General features: G+C 42.6%; 1 protein-coding gene across 1 annotated transcript in view; it reads left to right on the top strand.

Annotated features, from left to right (window-relative positions):
* cacna1ib (calcium voltage-gated channel subunit alpha1 Ib) overlaps positions 1 to 27,054 on the top strand; it is a 125,418-nt gene that overhangs the window by 48,148 nt on the left and 50,216 nt on the right. Inside the window, 7 exon segments of the mRNA XM_084426225.1 lie at positions 5,364 to 5,523; positions 17,277 to 17,619; positions 17,764 to 17,856; positions 21,549 to 21,897; positions 22,733 to 22,977; positions 25,803 to 25,954; positions 27,049 to 27,054. The exon segment at positions 27,049 to 27,054 is cut by the window's right edge and continues 180 nt beyond it. Coding sequence (XP_084282351.1) covers positions 5,364 to 5,523; positions 17,277 to 17,619; positions 17,764 to 17,856; positions 21,549 to 21,897; positions 22,733 to 22,977; positions 25,803 to 25,954; positions 27,049 to 27,054 — 1,348 coding nt within the window.

Genomic DNA, 27,054 nt, shown 5'->3' with positions numbered 1-27,054 from the left:
ATCTACATTTTTGTCCATCCATTTTGTCAAGGCAATCATTATTTTCAAGCATTGAAAAGCACAACACTCATTGTAACAGTAATCTATTTGAATGGAAAAGTTTAATTCAAGTCTTCTGAAGAGACACGTCCACTTTATAAGGTGAGATTTTAATTTAGGCTTTTGTTTACATATTTAAACATTGATCAATAACCATTACAATAATCTAATATTTACTCACTCAGTGTATTTGTCTTTACAATAGGGTAACGTGAACTGTTGCAATAGCTCACACACAGCACAAGGAAGCTTGATTTCAATTCAAACTGAATTTAATTTGCAAAAAGACTAGATTTTTCATAACTTTAGACAGCGTTTAATTCAAGAGCATGGAGAGATTGGAGCTGGACGTCATTTGAGTCTGCAGTGAGAACCACTTGGAGAGATTCGCGATTACACATGATATGACACACAGTCCGAGAGCGCACACTCAATATCCGAGTCCAGTTCATTCGTGGCCTACATTTGAGAGCTCGCGTCCAGTTTTCTGCGATTACATGAATGTGCCCTCGCGTTATAATATTGTTCGTGACATTTGCCATTAAAATATGCCATAGAAACTTGCAGGTATTAATAAAATTATGCGTAATAGGCCTACCTGCAATCCCGCGCTGTGAGGAGGCGGGTGTGTCAAACTCGCTGTCGTTGAGATGAGAGAATGAGAACGCGCAGCTGGTATCTTATTGGTGTATAGGCCAAAATGAGTATTGACAGATATTTCAGTATTGATATGTATCAAAATATAGATATTTTGACAATACTACTATGTAGTTTGTTGTTCCAAACTTTCAGTCCAGCCATTAATCACTCTGAGCTCATCGCCTCCTTCATGATCAGCTCTTCAAAACCTGCTGCGACTGCGGCGGCTTTCATTCAGTCCAAATATTAGGGGTTTTATTGGTCCTTTTACGATCGAATATTTTTATTGGCTACCGAAATGCCATTCAAAGATTTGAATATCAATTCAAATTGTACTCAGTAACGAAATGTGATTTTACAAGTAGCGAAGTAGATTACTTAGCTTAATATGTACTTGAGTACAAGTAAAATTACAGATTTAAAAATATACTCAAAAAAGTACAAGTACCCAAAAAAACGACTTAATTACAGTAACGTGAGTAGTTGTAATTCGTTACTTCCACCTCTGATAATTACAAGGAAAAATATTACCACACGAGGGAAATCATTGTGGTGTCCATGAAGATGTGAAAGAATAGGCATAAATCTAGCTTACACATTTACCCAAATTATCATACGCCTGTTTAAGCGAAGCTAATTTGTGTGTGTTTCTCCATCCCCAATGTCACTTCTCTGTGTTTTACGGCCCTGACGAGAACGCCGGTCTCCTCGGCTGTGAACCGCTCCTGGCGAAGCCGCCGTTATAATAGCAATCCGCCATGGAACAAGCACACCTGCTCTTAAAGGGAATGTGAGATGACGCTCTGATTGGTTTATTTCACGTTACGCCCAAACCACACCTATGAGTAATGAAGCTACTTCAGACCAACACATTTTAGATTTGCGTCGGGCGCAAGAGTCATTTATCCCGCCGGTATAATAGCAACAGCCCGAGATCCGCCCACAAAGTTACTTGCGTTTCAGATCGTTAAAACAGGGCACATTGTTAGGGTTGCCAACCGCTCTGTATAATACGGAATCGTCCCGTATTTAAGGCATTAATGAAGCGTCCCGCATGAAAGCTTCGTACATAGGCCTACGCTCTAAATTGAGAATTAACCATTTCTTTTAGACAAATCTTTGTTTGACTTGCAAACATAGATGTTCGCGGAAGGCTTTAAGACCCAGCAGAATCCTCTACCGGCTGTCGCTATCAGACGACGTTACCAAAAATCTTTCACTATTGTAAGTTAATGTTAAATAGAGAGAAACATTTGACATTAAAGTAACTTATCGTAGGCTACTTGGTTATATCTCGTTATTGAAACACAACATTTATTTAATTTTGTGTTTCAATAACGAGGTCCAACCAAGTAGCCAATAAAAATCAATATAATCTCGAGCACCAAAAGCAGCCCATGCTCACCATCTAAGTTCTCTTTATCTCAGTAATGTTCAGTTGTGTTGATAGAAAAAAACAACAAGATACATTTATAGTTTCAACATTATTTGTTCTTCAGAAAATGTGCGACCTTTGAAAATATGTACCAATTTACTCATGGAGCACATTAACATCCCTATATATTGGGACTATATATTTAACCATATTCGGCCTTAAAAATTAAGAAACCAAAAGATTTTTTTTTTTTAAGAATTAGAATCTAAAAGGATATTAAAGGTATAGTGGAGGATTGTCCCGAATTTTAGAAAAGAACCGCCCTCTCCACTTTTTGAAAAAATGCACATGCGCATCACTCTACCTGCTCCCGAGAGGGAACGCCTGTTAAACGTGTGCACGAGAGAGCATGCACGAGCCGAGTGCGTGACTTGTGCCAGGGCTAGCATCGCTAATCATAGCTTACATTAACTTTTACTAGCAGTGATTTGAAATGGATTTCTGCAAATAGCATGCCAAACTTTACCTGTCGAGTAGAAACTTGGCGACTGAGGCATCAGTGGGAAGCCCAACCTGTGCTTTTAGCGCACGCCAGCGTGTGAAATATTCTCCCAAAAACACTCTGGTCTTGTTTCTTTCTTCAGAGGCCTTTCTCTTCTTGTCATACAATTCGTAGACACTTTTTCTCTTGCGGCCCTCAGCCATTTTGAAAAAACCTGGTGACGCAATTGTTAGCCTATTTTTACAAAAATTGCTTCTACGGGGCCATAACGGAAGATACAAGGTAATGGAGCCTTTTATACATTGTCGTGTTTCTTTAGAAATAAATAATGGACAAATGGAGTCTTTAAACGCCTCAGATGTAAAGTTATTCGCTGTCAAAGTGACGCCAAAATGAATGGGAGTGAATGGGATGCTAACAGCAGGTGGGAGTCCGCTAATCAATGGCGGCGCCCGGGGAAGCTTCAGTATTTTATGAAACCCTGCCCCCCTGAGTGAGAACGGTGAGCTTCAATGAATGGCTGAAACCGTAGCTCACCACACACATACACCTGAAAGTGCACATGCGCAGAAAGCGAAAACTACCTAGGGACGAGCACGTGCGACGGCCTTACGTAAACATAACACCAGAATGATTGACAACTAGGAGGACCAATAGTCTTGATGATCCACCCGGAAAAAGAAAATCCTCCACTATACCTTTAAGATATTTTTAATATGAGTTGCAGGCATGCAAACTTTGGGCAAAAAATAAAAGTAGTGTTTTTTCCCATTTTTAAAGGAAAGTTTCTGAAATTTGGTTGATTTTTCCAAGAAATGACCCAAATGTGTTTGTCTGAGAAGCTTTTTGACGTCTTTTGTACACATATTTAACTGCAGATGCTGAAGTGATATGCAAATATTTGCAAAATACAAATGTTTTGAGTGTCCTTATTTTGTCCTTTATTTTCCTATAAAGAACCACGATTGTCCCTTATTTTCCTTTCCATAAGTTGGCAACCCTACATACTGTCGCCCACCCTAACACAAAACTTACTGCATTTTAACAAAGAAAAAATTATTACCTTTTTCTTATACTGCTTTTTCAAGGTTTTGGGAGATTTGTTCATGTTTAGCTCACGTCTTCCGGTAACGTTAATAGAGCATTCGTTCAGAGTTCTCTGGTCTTTAATAACGTTCTCAAAACATCAGCACAAAAACATTATTTATACATCGTTCAAAAGTACAATTGCAGGGTATTTATATTCAGTATAAATATGTAAATGCATTTGTAGAAAGAGAGAAACTTTATTGTCATTGTAGTTATACAACGAAATTTGTTTGGTAGCTCACAGAGGTCAGCAGCTAAAACAAGAAAACAGCACACATAATATAATAAATGTAATAAAAATATAAAATATAAAGTATAAGTATAAATATAGAAAAATAAATAAAAAGGCACTTAATATAATAAATAATATTAAGTATACTTAGCGTAAAATAAACGTATTTCAAATACATTTTAGTATATTTATTTTTCACTAGGGTGAGGAAGAACATGATTTTTGCATGTAATCAGTATTTGTTTTTATTTTCCAGCAGAAACGCATAGCAAAATTACTGAAATGAATGAGAAAACTGAAAATAAATAAAAAACAATTCAAAATAATAGCATCTAAAAGCATCTCAGCGCGACTGAGACTCACACAGCTTCTCGAAACTTTCAGTTAGTGTGTCGGATGAGACTTGCTCGTTATTTATATGTTTTTTACTTCACCTCACGGTAAACACTCGAAGACGAGACCTCCGCAGATCTCAGTCTGAAACGCCTTCACAGATCCTCACATCTGTGCCTGTCAGAAACATCTCCGAACGTTTGCTCTTCTGCTCTTGCTCACGGTGTAACTCGTGGAATCACGTTAAGGCGTTCGAGGTTTGGGATTAAAATAAGGTTTTGATCCTGAGAGATGAGCAGTATAAGAATGAAGACTCTGATCCAGCGCTGATGTGTTTGGCCTGTGAGTCGAGTGTTTGTTTCAAAGCAGCTTTTCAGCAATCCATGATGTTTAGAATATCTTAATATCTTCATGCCTTATAGTTGCGTTCATCAGATTAGAGCTGGGCAACACATATACAGTCAAAACAAAAATGATTCAGACACCAGATATTATTTTATTTTATTTTTTACTAGTGTGATCAGGACACTATAGTTCATTTCTGTGAGTGAGGAGAGCAAAATAAAGTAAACTGTGACATATTACACCCCAATATTCTTCATTCAGTGTCTACCAGTAAAACTTTGGGACCAATAATGATTGGGACACTTTGAGCTGATCATGTTCTGCTGAAGTGTGTTTCCTTTAATTGCTAATGCTCTTTTTACACACAGACTGAACACAATGAAGCATTGCTTGGTGATTGGTTGAGCTAAACTGGTATTATCTAATTGTGTAGTTAAATTTAACAGCTGACAGATATTCAACATAATTCATGTGTGAGACAGTCTAATAGAAGGACGGACAAAACCAGTCAAATATCAGCTGAGTTCTGGTCATATTTTATTACCATTCTCTAAACTATAGCGAATAAACTGTGATAATGTGAGAAATGTTGAAGGTGTCTGAATTAATTCTGGTTTGACTAGTTATATTTTGTGACGATATAAACAGTATGCTTAGCTTAAGTGTACTGTATGTATCTGGCTAACTATTAATTTGTTATCTGGTGATATTGAGAATTATGAAACCTGTGTGGATTTGAATGTCAGATTGTTATAATTTCTTGCTTATGGTGGTGCATTTGTGTGTGTGTGTGTGTGTGTGTGTGTCAGGCATGAGGATCCTGGTGAATCTGCTGTTGGACACACTGCCGATGTTGGGGAACGTTCTTCTGCTCTGCTTCTTCGTCTTCTTCATCTTCGGCATCATCGGTGTTCAGTTGTGGGCAGGGCTTCTGCGCAACCGCTGCTACCCGGAGGAGAACTTCACCCTGTGAGTCTGAAGCATAGACTGTAAATAAATATGTTTGTAGTGTGCGTGACGTCACACGTAGTGTTTCTAAAGAGTGTTTCTGAAGCCCAAAGTGGGCGGAGCCGGCCGTCGCCATCTTGGCAGCGTCACTCCCGGATAAATGAAAATGTGCAGCGAGGCGGATTAGCTGAGGTGACGTGGCGCTAACAGACAAACGGCTAGTAGTGACATCAGCGGCAATCCACCTGTCACTCAAGTGGCCACGCCCTTAATTATGCAGAACTTTAAATATTCACCCCCCTCACAGTTGTCATGAAGGGCAAAATTAGCGATATAGACCAAAACCACTTTTTGCACCAGGCTGTAAGCATGCTTTTTTCTGCTGTAAAGTTGGGCAGTTTAACATGCGGGTTTATGGGACTGAGTCTCTTCTGCAGCCGGCCTCTAGTGGCCAGTGGATGAACTGCAGTTTAAGTCTCTTCAGTGTTGGATTCAAGAGAGAGACCGGAAAGTTGCCGCTTGATCTGACTCTGAACACCACTGACATACTAGCTCAAACTATTACCTAAAGTGCCCAATTATGCTTTTTCGGAAGTGAGCTTTCATGTAGTGTGTAATAAATCTGTTTTGAATGTAAAGGCACTGCAAAGTTTCAAAGATCAAAGTGCAGATAAATGGAGTTTTTGGGTGCTTCTCTTTTCTTATTTGTGAATCCTCGTTTCCTTCCCTCGCTTCCTTTCCTCGCATCTCAGCTCCACACCTGTAGGATGCGAGGGAAGAAAATGAAGAAAATGAGGAAAATGAGGATGAGGAATTAGAATGAAAGCTTTTTTTATACATTGGAATACTTGATCACTCAAGCGTCACTTCACAGCGTCATCAGCAGCGCTCAAAGGATCTGCCCTAATGTTGGTGAAGTTTGGTTATTTAAGAAATTCATAATAAATAATAATAAAGCAAGATACCCTGTTGAAATATGTGAGATGTGTTGTTTATATAAACTGCAATGGTAAAGTATAAATACAAATTTTTGTGACCGATGTGAAGGGGGAGAATTTATACGTGCGTCACGTTTAGTCGATAAAACACTTCCACATAGGATACACCCGTGTGTCCTCGCTCATGACTCCTCTGGAAGCTCCTCACTCCTCGATCCTCGACTCCTCACTCCTCGATCCTCGACTCCTCACTCCTCACTGCTCGATCCTCGACTCCTCACTCCTCGATCCTCGACTCCTCACTGCTCGATCCTCGACTCCTCACTCCTCACTCCTCTATCCTCGACTCCTCACTCCTCACTCCTCTATCCTCGACTCCTCACTGCTCGATCCTCGACTCCTCACTCCTCACTCCTCGATCCTCGACTCCTCACTGCTCGATCCTCGACTCCTCACTCCTCGATCCTCGACTCCTCACTGCTCGATCCTCGACTCCTCACTCCTCACTCCTCTATCCTCGACTCCTCACTGCTCGATCCTCGACTCCTCACTCCTCACTCCTCTATCCTCGACTCCTCACTGCTCGATCCTCGACTCCTCACTCCTCGCTCCTCGATCCTCGACTCCTCACTCCTCACTGCTCGATCCTCGACTCCTCACTGCTCGATCCTCGACTCCTCACTGCTCGATCCTCGACTCCTCACTCCTCTATCCTCGACTCCTCACTGCTCGATCCTCGACTCCTCACTGCTCGATCCTCGACTCCTCACTCCTCTATCCTCGACTCCTCACTGCTCGATCCTCGACTCCTCACTCCTCGCTCCTCGATCCTCGACTCCTCGCTCCTCACTGCTCGATCCTCGACTCCTCACTCCTCACTCCTCTATCCTCGACTCCTCACTGCTCGATCCTCGACTCCTCACTGCTCGCTCCTCAATCCTTGACTCCTCGCTCCTCACTGCTCGATCCTCGACTCCTCACTCCTCGATCCTCGACTCCTCACTGCTCGATCCTCGACTCCTCGCTCCTCACTGCTCGATCCTCGACTCCTCACTCCTCACTCCTCTATCCTCGACTCCTCACTGCTCGATCCTCGACTCCTCACTCCTCGCTCCTCGATCCTCGACTCCTCGCTCCTCACTGCTCGATCCTCGACTCCTCACTCCTCACTCCTCTATCCTCGACTCCTCACTGCTCGATCCTCGACTCCTCACTGCTCGCTCCTCGATCCTTGACTCCTCGCTCCTCACTGCTCGATCCTCGACTCCTCACTCCTCACTCCTCGATCCTCGACTCCTCACTGCTCGATCCTCGACTCCTCACTCCTCTATCCTCGACTCCTCACTGCTCGATCCTTGACTCCTCGCTCCTCGCTCCTTGACTCCTCGCTCCTCACTGCTCGATCCTCGACTCCTCACTCCTCGCTGCTCGATCCTCGACTCCTCACTCCTCACTCCTCGATCCTCGACTCCTCACTGCTCGATCCTCGACTCCTCACTCCTCGCTCCTCGATCCTCGACTCCTCGCTCCTCACTGCTCGATCCTCGACTCCTCACTCCTCACTCCTTGATCCTCGACTCCTCACTGCTCGATCCTCGACTCCTCACTCCTCGCTCCTCGACTCCTCGATCCTCGACTCCTCACTGCTCGATCCTCGACTCCTCACTGCTCGATCCTCGACTCCTCACTCCTCACTGCTCGATCCTCGACTCCTCACTGCTCGATCCTCGACTCCTCACTGCTCGATCCTCGACTCCTCACTGCTCGATCCTCGACTCCTCACTGCTCGATCCTCGACTCCTCACTCCTCGATCCTCGACTCCTCACTCCTCGATCCTCGACTCCTCACTGCTCGATCCTCGACTCCTCACTGCTCGATCCTCGACTCCTCACTGCTCGATCCTCGACTCCTCACTGCTCGATCCTCGACTCCTCACTGCTCGATCCTCGACTCCTCACTCCTCGATCCTCGACTCCTCACTCCTCGATCCTCGACTCCTCACTGCTCGATCCTCGACTCCTCACTGCTCGATCCTCGACTCCTCACTGCTCGATCCTCGACTCCTCACTGCTCGATCCTCGACTCCTCACTCCTCGATCCTCGACTCCTCACTCCTCGATCCTCGACTCCTCACTGCTCGATCCTCGACTCCTCACTGCTCGATCCTCGACTGCTCACTGCTCGATCGGTTTCCGGGTCGCAATTTTTTTATTTGCTGGGTGGCAGGGGAAGACTCATGAATATTCATTAGGGAACTCATCCCTGATTGGCTTGCCTTGACACATTGCCCAGAGTGATAGAGAAAACTGACATCGCCTCCTTCGTGACAAGAGAGACAAATTCACGAAGGTATAGGCGAAGGTATAGGTTTCATTTGATATTTGATTATTTGATCAGACATATGTGATTCATCTTCTAATAACCTTTTAATGGCTTAGTATTTAACAACCAATTGAATTAATAGTGAGCAAATATATTCTGGATTTTTATTATTATTATCAATGTTGAAATCAGTTGTGCTGCTTAATATTTTTTGGGGAAACTGTGATAGTTTTTTTAAAGGATTCTTTGAACAGAAAGTTCATATTCTTATAGATTTTTTAAATAGAATTTATTTTGTAACAATTTTAAAGTCTTTACTGTCAATTGTGATCAATTTAATGCTTCCTTGCTGAATGAAAGTATTCATTTGTTTTGAAAAGCTACTGACCCCAAACTTTTGAATGGTAGTTTGTTTCATTACTACAGTTACACTACATTTATTCATTTAGCATACACTTTATTGACTTAGAAATTAAGAAAATGACAGGCAATTTATGTTATATGAATTTATGTTTCAATATGTGGTATCGTCAGGTTTTTATACCTCAAATTAAAACCCAGTGATGTCCGCAGATCTAATGGTAACAACTCTTTGACTTTGGATGAATGTAAATCTTTTGTAGGAGACTGTAGGAAACTAAATGATTAAAATATCATAATAGGGCACTTTAACCAGCGCTGGTTTTCATCCTCCTGATCGTTGTCTGCTTCTTCTTTCTGACTGGTTTCTGATGGAATGTGAGTTTCTATTCTGGTTCACATTCACATCACTGAAGGCTCTCCTGGGGTTTGAGGGTCGTGCCGCTCTTGACCGGCGTAAACTCAGAGCCTTTACTGAGCCTCACGGGCGTTGAAGACATCAGTGAATCTGTCACCATGATCCCTCATTAGGGCGCACTGCAGATCCCTCACCGAAGCGCACTTCAGTGAACACATATCATTATTAATGATTGAGAATCAGTACCGAATGCAGTTTAACTGCCATCTTTCTGTGTCTCGAGAACCAGTGACGTATGAAAGGAGCAAGTGCTCACCGGGTTAAAAATATATTCAGAAGATAATGCAAAATTCAGTTTCATGGATGTTTAGAATCCGTTTACTCACACATTGCATGTTTAAAATACAGAAATCACAATGTAATGGAAGTAGCCACAGGTCTTTTTTTCTGTATTTTGATGTAAATTCAAGTGTAATCGATAATAAATAAGTAAATCCGGAATAAATCACCGGAGAAATCATGTCACTGCAAAAAATGCTTTTATTACTTAGTATTTTTGTCTTGTTTCCAGTCCAAATATAGAAAAATTCTTAAATCAAGATGCATTTACTAAAGTAGTAAAATGCCATAAGAGATTATGTCTTGTTTTCTGGGGGGAAAATCTAAATAAAACAAGCAAAATGATCTGCCAAGGGGGTCAGAAAAACAATGTTGATTCAAACAGATTTTTTCCCCCAGAAAACAAGACATAAAATCTAATGGCATTTTACTCATCTAGTAAATGCTTCTTGATGTAAGAATTTTTAGATATTTGGACTGGAAACAGGACAGAAACACTGAGTAAGAACATCTTGTTTTGCAGTGCACCATATGCCGTTTCCCTGAGGTGAACAAACAAATCATTCACAGTAAAAGCAACAACATGCATAAACAAAATAGATACAATTATCTTTTTTCTAAATGCAGTGATTTTATTGTGAATGAATCATTTGTGCAGGTATAATTATTTTGAAACTTGTTTTGACCTTTCAATTTTCATTTCGTGCCGACTTTACAAGACTGTAACCGTATAATCGCTCCGCTCTAATCTGCTTAATGCAACAGTAAGGCGTGATATTAAGCTATTATAAACATCAGCATCCTGATTTTCTGGAAAGCTGCTTTGAAATAATGTGTATTGTGCGAAGCGCTATACAAATAAGATTGACTGACTTGACTTTAATGCTCATAAAAGTAATTTTTTTTAAACGTAAAATATACCTTCATATTTCTTTCTACTGAGAAATGTGAGCTGGACAATCTCTCTCTCTCTCTCTCTCTCTCTCTCTCTCTCTCTCTCTCTCTCTCTCTCTCTCTCTCTCTCTCTCTCTCATTCTCTCTCTCATTCTCTCTCTCTCTCTCACATTCTCTCTCTCTCTCTCTCTCGTTTTCTCTCTCCCGTTCTCTCTCTCTCTCTCTCTCTCTCTCTCATTCTCTCTCTCTCTCTCTCTCTCTCGTTTTCTCTCTCTCATTCTCTCTCTCTCTCTCTCTCTCTGTTGTTCCTCTAATGTTTCTGTGTGATGAGTGGCGCACAGCAAGGGCTGCTGGGAGAATTACGGCTTTGACCTTGTTATGTCACACATGTGGCGCTGTGATAATGGAGGGTGTGTGTTTCAGCGTTAGGAGAGCACACACACACACAGATTCACCAGAAACACACTTTAGTCTCACTGTGAGAGATTACTCTCACACACACTGTTTCTCATCCGTTGAGGTTTTTTTCCGCAGAACTTTGAAGTCTTTTTTCAAATGTAATAGATATTATTGTGAATGATTCTTTTGTGCATATGCTTCCTGTTTTGGTAACACTTCACAGTAAGAATTCAATTAGAATAGTTAACTACATTAGTTAAAGTCGTCATGAAAGTGGAGTTGTGCTGGTCTTCTCTCCTCTATTGTGTCGTATATCGAGCGAATCGCTTCAGGAACAAGATCAAATGTGGGCGGGGCTTGATTGTGTCTGTGAGGAATTGATTGGATGGTTGTGGTTTGCTATTGGCTGATGTGAGTGACAGGTTATAGCCCCGCCCTCGTCATCAGAGAAGAGAAGAGATGCTGAAGAGGAACTGATTCTCATTCAACATTATTAAAACTATAATGATGCGCACCCATAAATCATGTACAATAAACACTGCAATAAAAACAAGAATTTTCCATTTTGATTTCATGCTGACTTTAACATTAACTAATATGAATATATGCTATAGAAATATTGTATGTTGTTTGTTCAAGTCAAAATCAACATTTATTTATAGATTTTTTAAAATCAAAGTTGCATTAGTTAATACAGATATAAATATATTGTTCATTGTTAGTTTATATAAGCTATTGCATTATCTAATGTTAACAAATTAGGCACTCCCTTTTTTAACCTTTTTTGTTTAATATTATAACTGGATCTTCGGGTGAAACAGTTTCTCCAGTCATTTAGTGCGTTTAAACTCCGCCCATTTGTGCCACGCCCACATCTCAACATCCAATCAACAACTGATGGAACGAAACCAAGTCTCCGCCCTAGATTTTTTCGATATTCACTTGGATGTATGTCACAATATTTCATTTTCACCGTCTTCTTTGAGACGTCTTGGACAAAAACGTACTCTTTCTCACAGTAGGATTGTGTTCCCACGTTCCCTCTCAATCCCAGCCCTCCCTGCAGGAGATCTCTAATCTCCTGTCTTACTTCTGCTCTATTTTTAACACATCTCTGTCCCATCGGTCTTTATCAGAGCCCACTGAACCCAAGACGCTTTAATAACCACTGACGGTCCTCCGATTCCAGCTGACGTCACACACACACCTCGGCCTGATCACTGCCAGAAGAGTCTGAGAAATAAGTTGACAAATGTTTAGATGTTTCTGAAAGAGTCTCTTCTGCTCACCAAACCTGCATTTATTTGATCAAAAATACAGTAAAAACTGTGAAATATTATTCCAGTGTAAATCAGCTGTTCTCTATGTGAATATACAGTAAAGTGTCATTTATTCCTGTGATCAGAGCTGGATTTCAGCATCATTACTCCAGTCTTCAGCGTTCAACTTTAACATTCTATTCTACTGGCATCAGATCTGTGTGGAAATGCTGACGATCAGCCGCTGATACATGAATAAACACTCGGCCTCTCTTTCATGGTGTTTGTCCTCTGTAATCTTCTGAAATGTCATTTCATTTGCTCTGAGTGTTTGATCTGTGCGTTTGCTGTGTTCTCGAGTTTATTAAAAGCGTCTCAATGGCACCTTTGTGATCATAGAGAAGGAGCGCTGATGAAACCTCTGACCCTCTCGGCTCTGTTGAACCATCTGTGTGTTTCTGTTCTCCTGGAGGTTGCTCTTTATATTCCACAGAAATACTTCATGACTGTGATGAAATCTGCGGCTCCGAAACCTGGAGAGCAGAATACAGTCGTATAATATACTCTACATATAGAATACATTACCAGTCAGAAGTTTGAGATCGGTAAGATTTTTGTGTTTTTAAAAGAAGTATCTTCTGCTCATCGAGGCTTCATTTATTTTATCAAAAATACACAGTAATATTGTGAAATATGATCCCAATGTAAATCATCTGTTTTCTATGTGAATATAGAGTAAAGTGTAATTTATTCCTGTGATCATTACTCCAGTCTTCAGTGTCACATGATCCTTCAGAAATCACTCTAATATGATGATTTGATGATCAAGAAACATTTATGATTATTATTATCAATGTTGAAAACAGTTATTTACATTTTTCTTTCAGGATTATTTGATGAATAGAAAGTTCAAAAGAACAGCATTTATCAGAAATAGAAAGCTGAAGGATCATGTGACACTGAAGACTGGAGTAATGATGCTGAACATTCAGCTTTGATCACAGGAATAAATTACACTTTAAAATATATTAAAATAGAAACTTTTTTTATTTTATTTTTATTTTTTATCAAATAAATGCAGCCTTGGTGAGCAGAAGAGACTTCTTTTAAAAACATTAAAAATCTTACCGATCAAAACTTCTGACTGGTAGAGTATGCAGGGAGTATTTCAGTCTGGTAAATCGAGTCGCCTGTTGACTCGCCTATATAGAGTATTCAGATCAGTCACTTTTGAGTCACTTCTGATGGCCTATGCTGGTTAGGATGCTTCCTAGGTTTTGGCAATGGTGTAAAGTATTGGAGTAAATGTATTTAGTTACTGTACTTAAAGGGACTGTGTGTAGGAATTTCCCCCATCTAGTGGTGAAATTGTATTTTGCATTCAAACGAATAATGCTCTCCAGCGCCTCACTTTTCCAAATGCGCGTTGCATCTACGGTAGCCGTTATGTACTAAAAAGCTATGACAGGATTTCTTATAATAGCACTTCGAGTTTTTCTTCGGGTGAACAGGTTTGTTATTTAAAACAAACTGAAACTTGAAACAACGAAAAAAAGAATGTTACAGTATAAATTACTGACTGTGAAAAACATTAACTATGGTAATTAGTAGTAATGCCTTCTTTACTCGTTATATTTTTTGAAGTACGTGCATTGTTAGATATCATCATCATCAGAGCCTTCTCTACTTTAGTCAATAGCTGCTATTCATCAAAGAGCCTGTTTAACTTTTAACTATAAATGTTCTACTGTCTATATAATAAAGTACACAACCAAGCAATGAAAAAAGCTTGTAATTAAGACCGTAACATTGACTTACCTGTCGAGAAGAAAGCAGGCGACTTCAGGGTCTCTTTTGAAAGCTTTCTCCTGCATTAGCAATCCCGACATTAACCCTTGTTTTTGTAATCTCCGGTCACGTTTCCTTTTACGGTCTATTTTGGACTTTTTCGACAACGAGGACTCCTTATCCTGTGACTCATATGTATGTATGAATGAACGGTGTATAAATAACCGTGCAGTACAGCCTTTTAAACTTGCCGCGGCAGTGACAAGCGCCTCTCACTGCTCTGCTCCTCCGCTTCTGCTGGCTTCAGTCACGTGACGCTGGCTCGGAACGAAACGCGTTGGCCTAGTACTTTTTGTCCCTCTCTGCTATTATAGTTTTTCAAGATGGCGGAACTACATGGAAGTGGACCTACCCGTCCCATGTATATAAAGATAATAAATTCTTCGTTTACGAGGATTAGTCTGATCATTGGCATAGGTATTTGTACACCATTGAGGGCATATTTATTAATATAAATATTGATTTTAGATAATAAAATACCTAAAAAGCTACACATAGTCCCTTTAAGTATCTTTTTGGCTACTTTGTAGTTTTACTGAGTATCAAAAATATAAGCAACATTTACTCTCTACTTGACTACATTTAAAAATAAGTAAATGTACTTTTTACTCCAATACATTTGTGATGAGTAATGCAATTACATTTAGCATGGCACCTAACGTTTTCTGCTTCAGTTTGTTTCTGCTATAAAGAAATTATATCGTCGTCTAAGGGCATTGAAGGAACTATATCTGTGTGTTTTGCCTTTACTCACCCAAACTGGTCAACAAGGCTGCTTTACACGAGTGCGAGTGTATTAACAGGTAGTTGCTGAATCGTAGATGTTTGATTTAGGAGATGAGGTCATGATGAGGCCGAAACCAGCACTTCTAGTTCAAGACCAGTAGACTTTGACTATTTAATTGTACTTAACTTTATTTTATTCATCCACTATATTGATGATACCGTCTTTGAAGGATGTTTACTTACGGCCTTTTTGTGCACTTGAGCTCAACTGAGACAAGAGTTTGTAGATGTTTAAGAGGCTGTTGTGTTGACCTTTATTTATTGCAATATTTAGGTGTTTTATGTGTTATTTTGATTTTAGAAAATCAATAGATGCATATATTCCTGTGAAATTTTTTTTGTAGTATTTTGTCAGTGTAACATGGGCATCCCATAATAACCCGGCAGAGGTTTCTACCTGTTTTGTCAAGTGTATGTTTGCAATTAGACAGGTGTGTGTTTGCAGTGAGAAGTAAGTTTGCAGTGAGACAGGTGTGTGTTTGAAGTAAGAAGTGAGTTTGCAGTTAGACAGTTATGTGTTTGCAGTGAGAAGTAAGTTTGCAGTGAGACAGGTGTATGTTTGCAGTGAGAAGTATGTTTGCAGTGAGACAGGTGTGTGTCTGCAGTGAGAAGTAAGTTTGCAGTGAGACAGGTGTATGTTTGCAGTGAGAAGTAAGTTTGCAGTGAGAAGTGTGTTTGCAGTGAGACAGGTGTGTGTTTGCAGTGAGAAGTGAGTTTTCAGTGAGACAGGTGTGTGTTTGCAGTGAGAAGTGTGTTTGCAGTGAGACAGGTGTGTGTTTGCAGTGAGAAGTGAGTTTGCAGTGAGACAGGTGTGTGTTTGCAGTGAGAAGTGTGTTTGCAGTGAGACAGGTGTGTGTTTGCAGTGAGAAGTGAGACAGGTGTGTGTTTGCAGTGAGAAGTGAGTTTGCAGTGAGACAGGTGTGTGTTTGCAGTGAGAAGTGAGTTTGCAGTGAGAAGTGTGTTTGCAGTGAGACAGGTGTGTGTTTGCAGTGAGAAGTGAGACAGGTGTGTGTTTGCAGTGAGAAGTGAGTTTGCAGTGAGAAGTGAGTTTGCAGTGAGACAGGTGTGTTTTTGCAGTGAGAAGTGAGTTTGCAGTGAGACAGGTGTGTGTTTGCAGTGAGAAGTGAGTTTGCAGTGAGACAGGTGTGTGTTTGCAGTGAGAAGTGTGTTTGCAGTGAGACAGGTGTGTGAGACAGGTGTGTGTTTGAAGTGAGAAGTGTGTTTGCAGTAAGACAGGTGTGTGTTTGCAGTGAGAAGTGAGTTTGCAGTGAGACAGGTATGAGTTTGCAGTGAGACAGGTGTGTGTTTGCAGTGAGACAGGTGTGTGTTTGCAGTGAGAAGTGTGTTTGCAGTAAGACAGGTGTGTGTTTGCAGTAAGACAGGTGTGTGTTTGCAGTGAGACAGGTGTGTGTTTGCAGTGAGAAGTGTGTTTGCAGTGAGACAGGTGTGTGTTTGCAGTGAGAAGTGTGTTTGCAGTGAGACAGGTGTGTGAGACAGGTGTGTGTTTGCAGTGAGAAGTGTGTTTGCAGTAAGACAGGTGTGTGTTTGCAGTGAGAAGTGAGTTTGCAGTGAGACAGGTATGTGTTTGCAGTGAGAAGCGAGTTTGCAGTGAGACAGGTGTGTGTTTGCAGTGAGACAGGTGTGTGTTTGCAGTGAGAAGTGAGTTTGCAGTGAGACAGGTGTGTGTTTGCAGTGAGAAGTGAGTTTGCAGTGAGACAGGTATGTGTGTGCAGTGAGAAGCGAGTTTGCAGTGAGGCAGGTGTGTGTTTGCAGTGAGACAGGTATGTGTTTGCAGTGAGAAGTGTGTTTGCAGTGAGACAGGTGTGTGTTTGCAGTGAGACAGGTGTGTGTTTGCAGTGAGAAGTGAGTTTGCAGTGAGACAGGTGTGTGTTTGCAGTGAGACAGGTGTGTGTTTGCAGTGAGAAGTGTGTTTGCAGTGAGACAGGTGTGTGTTTGCAGTGAGACAGGTGTGTGTTTGCAGTGAGAAGTGTGTTTGCAGTGAGACAGGTGTGTGTTTGCAGTGAGACAGGTGTGTGTTTGCAGTGAGAAGTGTGTTTGCAGTGAGACAGGTGTGTGTTTGCAGTGAGACAGGTGTGCGTTTGCAAATAAACACGATTTCTCATCTTACAAATCAATTGTTTATTTTCACTGGCATGTCTCATTTCCGCTGTAAGGTATCTACTTTTACTCTAGTATGGTTTTCAGGCACTCTTTAAAAACATCTCAGGGTTTTAGACACATTGCGTGTTTGACTGTGTTCTTTCTCTCAGCTCCACAGGTGTAGCACTACCTGCTCCGTATTACTCTCTGGATGAGGAAGACGAGCGGCCCTTCATCTGCTCTCTGCCTCAGGATAACGGGATCATGTCGTGTGGAGACGTTCCGGCTCGGCGTGTTTCGGGACATCAGTGCTGTCTGGACGTGGATGATCTCCTGCATCATCAGACTCTGGGTCTCGTGACCGAACCCTTCATCAACGCCAGCGCCATCGTACCCGGACTCTGCGTCAACTGGAACCGATACTACACACGCTGCCACACTGGACTCAGAAACCCGCACAAAGGAGCCATCAACTTCGACAACATCGGATACGCCTGGATCGTTATTTTTCAGGTATTTTCTTCTGGGAGACTGCAGAGCTTTCCAGCTCGTATGATGTGATTGATGTGCTTTGTGCTAAATTTGAACTTATTGGAAGAGAAATCTATTCCCAGAGAACTGTATGAAGTGTTTTTCTGCTAATGATGGTGTGTTTAGGTTATTACTCTGGAGGGCTGGGTGGAAATCATGTATTACGTCATGGACGCTCACTCATTCTACAACTTCATCTATTTTATTCTGCTGATTATTGTAAGTACACACACACACACACACACACATACACTCAATCTCACACAGATTTATGAGTCTGTTCTAAAAGAGCAATATACATCGTTTTATTTGACATGCTGGTGATTCAATTTGCTGATATTGCCTGTCTGATATTCTTAACCAACTAATTGAGCCAGTTCGTCAGTTTGTGAATGATTTTATTATCAATAGATGCATATATTCCTGTGAAATTTAGTTTGTAGTATTTTGTCAGTGTAACATGGGCATCCCATAATAACCCGGCAGAGGTTTCTACTGTTTTGTCAAGTGCGTGTTTGCAATTAGACAGGTGTGTGTTTGCAGTGAGAGTGAGTTTGCAGTGAGACAGGTGTGTGTCTGCAGTGAGAAGTGAGTTTGCAGTGAGACAGGTGTGTGTTTGCAGTGTGAGTGAGTTTGCAGTAAGACAATTATGTGTCTGCAGTGAGAAGTAAGTTTGCAGTAAGACAGGTGTGTGTTTGCAGTGAGAAGTGAGTTTGCAGTGAGACAGGTGTGTGTTTGCAGTGAGACAGGTGTGTGTTTGCAGTGAGAAGTAAGTTTGCAGTAAGACAGGTGTGTGTTTGCAGTGAGAAGTGAGTTTGCAGTGAGACAGGTGTGTGTTTGCAGTGGGAGTGTGTCTGCAGTGAGACAGGTGTGTGTTTGCAGTGGGAGTGTGTCTGCAGTGAGACAGGTGTGTTTGCAGTGGGAGTGTGTCTGCAGTGAGACAGGTTTGTGAATGCAATGAGAAGTGAGTTTGCAGTGAGACAGGTGTGTGTTTGCAGTATGAGTGTGTCTGCAGTGAGACAGGTGTGTGTTTGCAGTGGGAGTGTGTCTGCAGTGAGACAGGTGTGTGTTTGCAGTGGGAGTGTGTCTGCAGTGAGACAGGTGTGTGCAGTGGGAGTGTGTCTGCAGTGAGACAGGTGTGTGTTTGCAGTATGAGTGTGTCTGCAGTGAGACAGGTGTGTGTTTGCAGTGGGAGTGTGTCTGCAGTGAGACAGGTGTGTGTTTGCAGTGGGAGTGTGTCTGCAGTGAGACAGGTGTGTGTTTGCAGTGAGACAGGTGTGTGCAGTGGGAGTGTGTCTGCAGTGAGACAGGTGTGTGTTTGCAGTGAGACAGGTGTGTGCAGTGGGAGTGTGTCTGCAGTGAGACAGGTGTGTGTTTGCAGTGAGACAGGTGTGTGTTTGCAGTGAGACAGGTGTGTGCAGTGGGAGTGTGTCTGCAGTGAGACAGGTGTGTGTTTGCAGTGTGAGTGTGTCTGCAGTGAGACAGGTGTGTGTTTGCAGTGGGAGTGTGTCTGCAGTGAGACAGGTGTGTGTTTGCAGTGTGAGTGTGTCTGCAGTGAGACAGGTGTGTGTTTGCAGTGGGAGTGTGTCTGCAGTGAGACAGGTGTGTGTTTGCAGTGAGAGTGAGTTTGCAGTGAGACAGGTGTGTGTCTGCAGTGAGAAGTGAGTTTGCAGTGAGACAGGTGTGTGTTTGCAGTGTGAGTGAGTTTGCAGTAAGACAATTATGTGTCTGCAGTGAGAAGTAAGTTTGCAGTAAGACAGGTGTGTGTTTGCAGTGAGAAGTGAGTTTGCAGTGAGACAGGTGTGTGTTTGCAGTGAGACAGGTGTGTGTTTGCAGTGAGAAGTAAGTTTGCAGTAAGACAGGTGTGTGTTTGCAGTGAGAAGTGAGTTTGCAGTGAGACAGGTGTGTGTTTGCAGTGGGAGTGTGTCTGCAGTGAGACAGGTGTGTGTTTGCAGTGGGAGTGTGTCTGCAGTGAGACAGGTGTGTTTGCAGTGGGAGTGTGTCTGCAGTGAGACAGGTTTGTGAATGCAATGAGAAGTGAGTTTGCAGTGAGACAGGTGTGTGTTTGCAGTATGAGTGTGTCTGCAGTGAGACAGGTGTGTGTTTGCAGTGGGAGTGTGTCTGCAGTGAGACAGGTGTGTGTTTGCAGTGGGAGTGTGTCTGCAGTGAGACAGGTGTGTGCAGTGGGAGTGTGTCTGCAGTGAGACAGGTGTGTGTTTGCAGTATGAGTGTGTCTGCAGTGAGACAGGTGTGTGTTTGCAGTGGGAGTGTGTCTGCAGTGAGACAGGTGTGTGTTTGCAGTGGGAGTGTGTCTGCAGTGAGACAGGTGTGTGTTTGCAGTGAGACAGGTGTGTGCAGTGGGAGTGTGTCTGCAGTGAGACAGGTGTGTGTTTGCAGTGAGACAGGTGTGTGCAGTGGGAGTGTGTCTGCAGTGAGACAGGTGTGTGTTTGCAGTGAGACAGGTGTGTGTTTGCAGTGAGACAGGTGTGTGCAGTGGGAGTGTGTCTGCAGTGAGACAGGTGTGTGTTTGCAGTGTGAGTGTGTCTGCAGTGAGACAGGTGTGTGTTTGCAGTGGGAGTGTGTCTGCAGTGAGACAGGTGTGTGTTTGCAGTGGGAGTGTGTCTGCAGTGAGACAGGTGTGTGTTTGCAGTGTGAGTTTGTCTGTAGTGAGTGTGTTTGCAGTGAGACAGGTGTGTGTTTGCAGTGGGAGTGTGTCTGCAGTGAGACAGGTGTGTGTTTGCAGTGGGAGTGTGTCTGCAGTGAGACAGGTGTGTGTTTGCAGTATGAGTGTGTCTGCAGTGAGACAGGTGTGTGTTTGCAGTGGGAGTGTGTCTGCAGTGAGACAGGTGTGTGTTTGCAGTGGGAGTGTGTCTGCAGTGAGACAGGTGTGTGTTTGCAGTGAGACAGGTGTGTGTTTGCAGTGGGAGTGTGTCTGCAGTGAGACAGGTGTGTGTTTGCAGTGGGAGTGTGTCTGCAGTGAGACAAGTGTGTGTTTGCAGTGGGAGTGTGTCTGCAGTGAGACAGGTGTGTGTTTGCAGTGAGACAGGTGTGTGCAGTGGGAGTGTGTCTGCAGTGAGACAGGTGTGTGTGTGCAGTGGGAGTGTGTCTGCAGTGAGACAGGTGTGTGTTTGCAGTGTGAGTGTGTCTGCAGTGAGACAGGTGTGTGTTTGCAGTGGGAGTGTGTCTGCAGTGAGACAGGTGTGTGTTTGCAATGAGACAGGTGTGTGTTTGCAGTGGGAGTGTGTCTGCAGTGAGACAGGTGTGTGTTTGCAGTATTAGTGTGTCTGCAGTGAGACAGGTGTGTGTTTGCAGTGGGAGTGTGTCTGCAGTGAGACAGGTGTGTGTTTGCAGTGAGACAGGTGTGTGCAGTGGGAGTGTGTCTGCAGTGAGACAGGTGTGTGTTTGCAGTGAGACAGGTGTGTGCAGTGGGAGTGTGTCTGCAGTGAGACAGCTGTGTGTCTGCAGTGAGACAGCTGTGTGTTTGCAGTGTGAGTGTGTCTGCAGTGAGACAGGTGTGTGTTTGCAGTGAGATAGGTGTGTGTTTGCAGTGGGACAGGTGTGTGTTTGCAGTGAGACAGCTGTGTGTTTGCAGTGAGACAGGTGTGTGTTTGCAGTGAGACAGGTGTGTGCAGTGGGAGTGTGTCTGCAGTGAGACAGGTGTGTGTCTGCAGTGAGACAGCTGTGTGTTTGCAGTGTGAGTGTGTCTGCAGTGAGACAGGTGTGTGTTTGCAGTGAGATAGGTGTGTGTTTGCAGTGGGACAGGTGTGTGTTTGCAGTGAGACAGCTGTGTGTTTGCAGTGAGACAGGTGTGTGTTTGCAGTGAGACAGGTGTGTGCAGTGGGAGTGTGTCTGCAGTGAGACAGGTGTGTGTTTTCACTGTCTTTCTCTCTGAATCCTGCCTATCTTCACAGGTGGGCTCTTTCTTCATGATAAACCTGTGTCTGGTCGTCATAGCGACTCAGTTTTCGGAGACGAAGCAGCGCGAGCACCAGCTGATGCAGGAGCAGCGAGACGCCTGTCTGTCCTCCAGCACACTGGCCTCACGGACCGAACCCGGCGACTGCTACGAGGAGATCTTCCAGCTCGTCTGCCACGTGCTCCGCAAGACTCGCCGACGCCTCGCTGCGTTCCTCACAGCGCTCTGCCGAACACACACACTCCAGCAAACACACGAGAAAACACACGCCAACGGAGGGAAAAACAGCCTCCAGCAACACGGTGAGTGGAGGAGGGGGATTGAACAGTCACATGATGGAGTGTGTAAGGACCCTTACGAAAAGAAAATATATTTCCCAATATATGAATGATCAACAAATTAAATGATATAACAGTATGCTTGAAAATATACTGAATAATATATAGATGTGTATGTGACCAGATATGGTACTGCATTTGTAATATACTGCAGATATATTTACTCATGCAGCATGTATAGAGAACTATATAATGTATATATTTCTTATATTTTATCATATTTTCAAGCTAGTTAACAAAAGCACAAGTACACCTGCATGTATTAAAGTATTTAGCCGAGAGACTATCACTGTGCTGAGGAGTGCACAGCCATTACTCTTAATATAGTAATTATAAACTTAATGGTATTCGGCCAATCGTCAGCTGACCCCAAACACTCACACACACCAGAAAACCTTTTAAATTCCAAATTATTAGAACATTAAACACTAACAGATCCCCCCTATATTAATACTGAGCAAAACACATTAAATAACACATTTGCTCTCCTTCAACAGTCAGAAGAAAAGCATGCTGGGAACTAGAAATCTGTTGTTACTCATTCCGTGAATGTGTGTGTGTATATACAGTATGAGTGAACATACATTCACATTTATATGGGAACATGCAGTATATGTACACAATAAAGGATACAACTTTCTGAATATTACATGTAATGCTATTTTTGTCTTCATTTATTAATATTTTAAATGTATTAATAGCCATACATGGTCAATGCATATATTGCAGTATATTGAACAATATAATCACTAGTTTCCCATATATGGAAAGTTGGAAACGTATTATGATATATATTGTATCATATTTTGCAGTATATTCCCATGTGTTTTTGTTCCGTAAGGGCACTCTGAGCACTTCTCTCACTGCACCGCAGATGGAGCCACACCTCCCGCGCCAGCGGCCAATCAGGAGACAGAGGAGGAGGCAGCAGAGGAGAAGGGGGCGTGTCGGGGGCGGAGCCAAGAGCTGTGGGCGGAGACGAGGGTCAAACTGTGGGGCATAGTGGAGAGTAAATACTTCAACAGAGGAATCATGGTGGCCATCCTCATCAACACCATCAGCATGGGCATTGAGCACCATGAGCAGGTCACACACACACACACACACACACACACACACACACACACACACACACACACAGGTTTTTAGATAGATTTATTACATGGCTCTGTGGAATACTTGATTCTGATTGGTCACTCGCGGCGTATATTATTCCCAGATAACAACAGAAACCAGGGCTTAAAAACGAAAAAAAAATTCAATTGGTTCACTCCGAGCAGAATCAATATTTTAACGTTTCCGTTTTTGCGTTCCTCGTTAAACATTACCGTTCCGAAACCGGTTTGATTAGATAAAATACCGGTTAATAACGTTATTTTAATTTAGCCTATATTTTAAACAAATATGTATAAATAAGACTAATTTTCACTCAAAAATAAGATAACACATGATAATTAAACTTGAACATTTATTTCATAACATTGTTAAAACCATTACAGAAATACCTGTATTAATTACAAAGCATAAACAGCTGGAAAAATATTGACCTGTTTTACTGGACCGAATATTGAAGTTTTACTTATGCCTAATTCTTTTCAGAAGAGTGATACAATTATTTGTACACAGACACACACACACACACATATATATATATATATTTTTTTTTTTTTTGCAACACGAATTGTTTTAGAAATTACATGAATAAAAAGTAGGCCTATATAAACTGGACGATCATTGCTCTTTTAATGCACCGTCAACTGCTAATTTCAAAGCAAACACTGCGCAACACATCCTTGCATCACATAACGTTAACCAATTTCAGTCTGCTAATAAAGCACAATCATTTAATGCAATAACATTGTAAAACTACAACACATTTTCTATTTTTAATACAAAGCATTAAAAGTCTATAAAGAATACATTGACCTGTCCTGTTTTTGGCTATCTGAAACTGAAAGACTATAGAAAAAATGTGCGATACTTGCTAGTACTTATACGAAATCCATAAACTACTTGAGCTTAAAGTCCGTAGGCTACTGCTTGTTTAAACGTATGAAAATAATGTTCTCCAATACCTGTGCATTCATTGAAGACCTCAGTGAGGAAAGAATGTAGGCTACTTGAGGCATGAAAATGCGCAATCTACGCTGACTTGCGTTACCGCGGGCGCGGTAGTGCAATTACATTCATAGCAAGTTTGTACAAATCTGGGTTAGTGAGAGCAACACTTGCCCAGTAGACTTAAAAGTACACTCACTCCTCTTAAGGTGTGCTTCTCTTGAATAGCCTATGCCGAAGAGATTGTCTGCCGATGACTGCTGCGCGGGCATTTCACTCGTCAACGTCACTCGTTAATGCGTCAACGTCACGCTTTGACTAAATTCATGATTGGTCAATGGCAAATTAAAATATTAAAGAGAACGATAAAATAACGTTATTAACCGGTTAATAGTCATTTTAAATAAACGTTTCTGTTCAGAACGATTAAAATTGATTTTGTTTTCGTTTTCGTTTTTGTTCCTGTTAAAATTTCGGTCGTTTCCGGTTTTCGTTTTCGTTCCTTGAACCGGTTCAGAGCCCTGACAGAAACACAGGCTCATCCGGGTCACTGAAGTCGTCAGCGCTACACACTCGCTAGGAACGGCTTTTCTTCGTGGAAGTTTTGTGTTTGTTGAGCTAATAAAATATTAAAACTCAGTCGAATCAATATTTTGTGTACAGTTATTTAATTATGCCATCCAGCATCGTGGACTCGCTCTCTCGTTTCACACTAACGCAGCGGCGGCCATTTTGTGTCTATTGTTTTATACACTGTTGGATTATAATGTGATCTCAGAATAAACCCCCTTCAGGTGTGTGTGTGTGTGTGTGTGCGTGTGTGTGTGATCTCAGAATGAACCCCCTTCAGGTGTGTGTGTGTGTGCGTGTGTGTGTGATCTCAGAATGAACCCCCTTCAGGTGTGTGTGTGTGTGTGATCTCAGAATAAACCCCCTTCAGGTGTGTGTGTGTGTGTGTGTGTGTGTGTGTGTGATCTCAGAATAAACCCCCTTCAGGTGTGTGTGTGTGTGTGATCTCAGAATAAACCCCCTTCAGGTGTGTGTGTGTGTGTGTGTGCGTGTGTGATCTCAGAATGAACCCCCTTCAGGTGTGTGTGTGTGTGTGTGATCTCAGAATAAACCCCCTTCAGGTGTGTGTGTGTGTGATCTCAGAATAAACCCCCTTCAGGTGTGTGTGTGTGTGTGTGCCCTTGTTTATATTACATTGTGGGGACCAAATGTCCCCATAAGAATAGTAAAACCTGAGATCACCTACATTGTGGGGACCAGCCAGCGGTCCCCACTTTTCAAAAGGCTTATAAATCACACAGGATGAGTTGTTTTGAGAAAGTAAAAATGCAGAATGTTTCCTGTGATGGGTAGGGTTAGTGTGTGTGTGATGGGTAGGTTTAGGGGTAGGGTTAGTGTGTGTGTGTGTGATGGGTAGGTTTAGGGGTAGGGTTAGTGTGTGTGTGATGGGTAGGTTTAGGGGTAGGGTTAGTGTAAGGGGACAGAATATACAGTTTGTACGGTATAAAAACCATTACGTCTATGGAGAGTCCCCACAAAGATAGTGAACCAGACATGTGTGTGTGTGTGTGTGTGTGTGTGTGTGTGCGTGATGAAGACCTGATCCTGATCACCCTGTCGGGTTTACTCTGAGATAACGGCTGGATGTTAATGATGTTGCTAAAGCTCAGCCCAGATCCAGCTCTGAACATCACGAGCCTGATGAAGATGATCTTCTGCTCTTCAGTTGATGAGAATCTCTCTGTCTCTTCATTGGTTCTGTTCATTACTTCAGTTAATGGTGTGTCTCATGCTCTCATTCTCTCTCTCTCTGTGTGTGTGTGTGTGTGTGTGTGTGTGTTCAGCCAGATGAGCTCACTAATGTTCTGGAGATCTGTAACATCGTCTTCACCAGTATGTTTGCTCTGGAGATGATCCTGAAGCTCACGGCGTTCGGTGGCTTTAATTACCTGCGCAATCCCTACAACATCTTTGATGGAATCATCGTCATCATCAGGTAACAGCGAAACATCGGCCGGCGCTGCATTTAAACATGTTAATCTGCGTTAAAAGTTGTGAAAAAAGTTTAAACCGTTGTGCTGCTTCGTGTTTTTGTGGAAATCGTCATGCGTTTGTTTTTCAGGATTCTTTGATGAAAAGAACAGCATTTATTTGACATGAGGCATATCTTTACTGTCACTTTAATGTTTTCTTGCTGAATAAAAGTAGTCATTTTTTTACAAATAAATCTTACTGACTTCAACTCATCTTTCAATCTTTGTTTGTATCGACAAGGAAAAATAATACTGTTTTTAGTAATGTTTCTTTTAACGGAAGAATAGAAGTGAACCAAAACACAAGCATCACAAGTACTTCCATCTCTCTCTCTCTCTCTCTCTCTCTCTGCAGTGTGTGTGAGATCGTGGGTCAGTCTGACGGTGGTCTCTCTCTCTCTCTCTCTGCAGTGTGTGTGAGATCGTGGGTCAGTCTGACGGTGGTCTCTCTCTCTCTCTCTCTGCAGTGTGTGTGAGATCGTGGGTCAGTCTGACGGTGGTCTCTCTCTCTCTCTCTCTCTCTCTGCAGTGTGTGTGAGATCGTGGGTCAGTCTGACGGTGGTCTCTCTCTCTCTCTCTCTCTCTCTGCAGTGTGTGTGAGATCGTGGGTCAGTCTGACGGTGGTCTCTCTCTCTCTCTCTCTCTCTCTGCAGTGTGTGTGAGATCGTGGGTCAGTCTGACGGTGGTCTCTCTCTCTCTCTCTCTCTCTCTGCAGTGTGTGTGAGATCGTGGGTCAGTCTGACGGTGGTCTCTCTCTCTCTCTCTCTCTCTCTGCAGTGTGTGTGAGATCGTGGGTCAGTCTGACGGTGGTCTCTCTCTCTCTCTCTCTCTCTCTCTCTCTCTGCAGTGTGTGTGAGATCGTGGGTCAGTCTGACGGTGGTCTCTCTCTCTCTCTCTGCAGTGTGTGTGAGATCGTGGGTCAGTCTGACGGTGGTCTCTCTCTCTCTCTCTCTCTCTCTCTCTCTCTCTCTCTCTGCAGTGTGTGTGAGATCGTGGGTCAGTCTGACGGTGGTCTCTCTCTCTCTCTCTCTCTCTCTCTCTCTCTCTCTCTCTGCAGTGTGTG

This window comes from Rutilus rutilus (genome assembly GCF_951802725.1).
Source record: "Rutilus rutilus genome assembly, chromosome: 12".
Taxonomy (NCBI): domain Eukaryota; kingdom Metazoa; phylum Chordata; class Actinopteri; order Cypriniformes; family Leuciscidae; genus Rutilus; species Rutilus rutilus.
The sequence above is the reverse complement of the archived record's forward strand: the minus strand, read 5'-3'. Positions and strand labels throughout refer to the sequence as shown.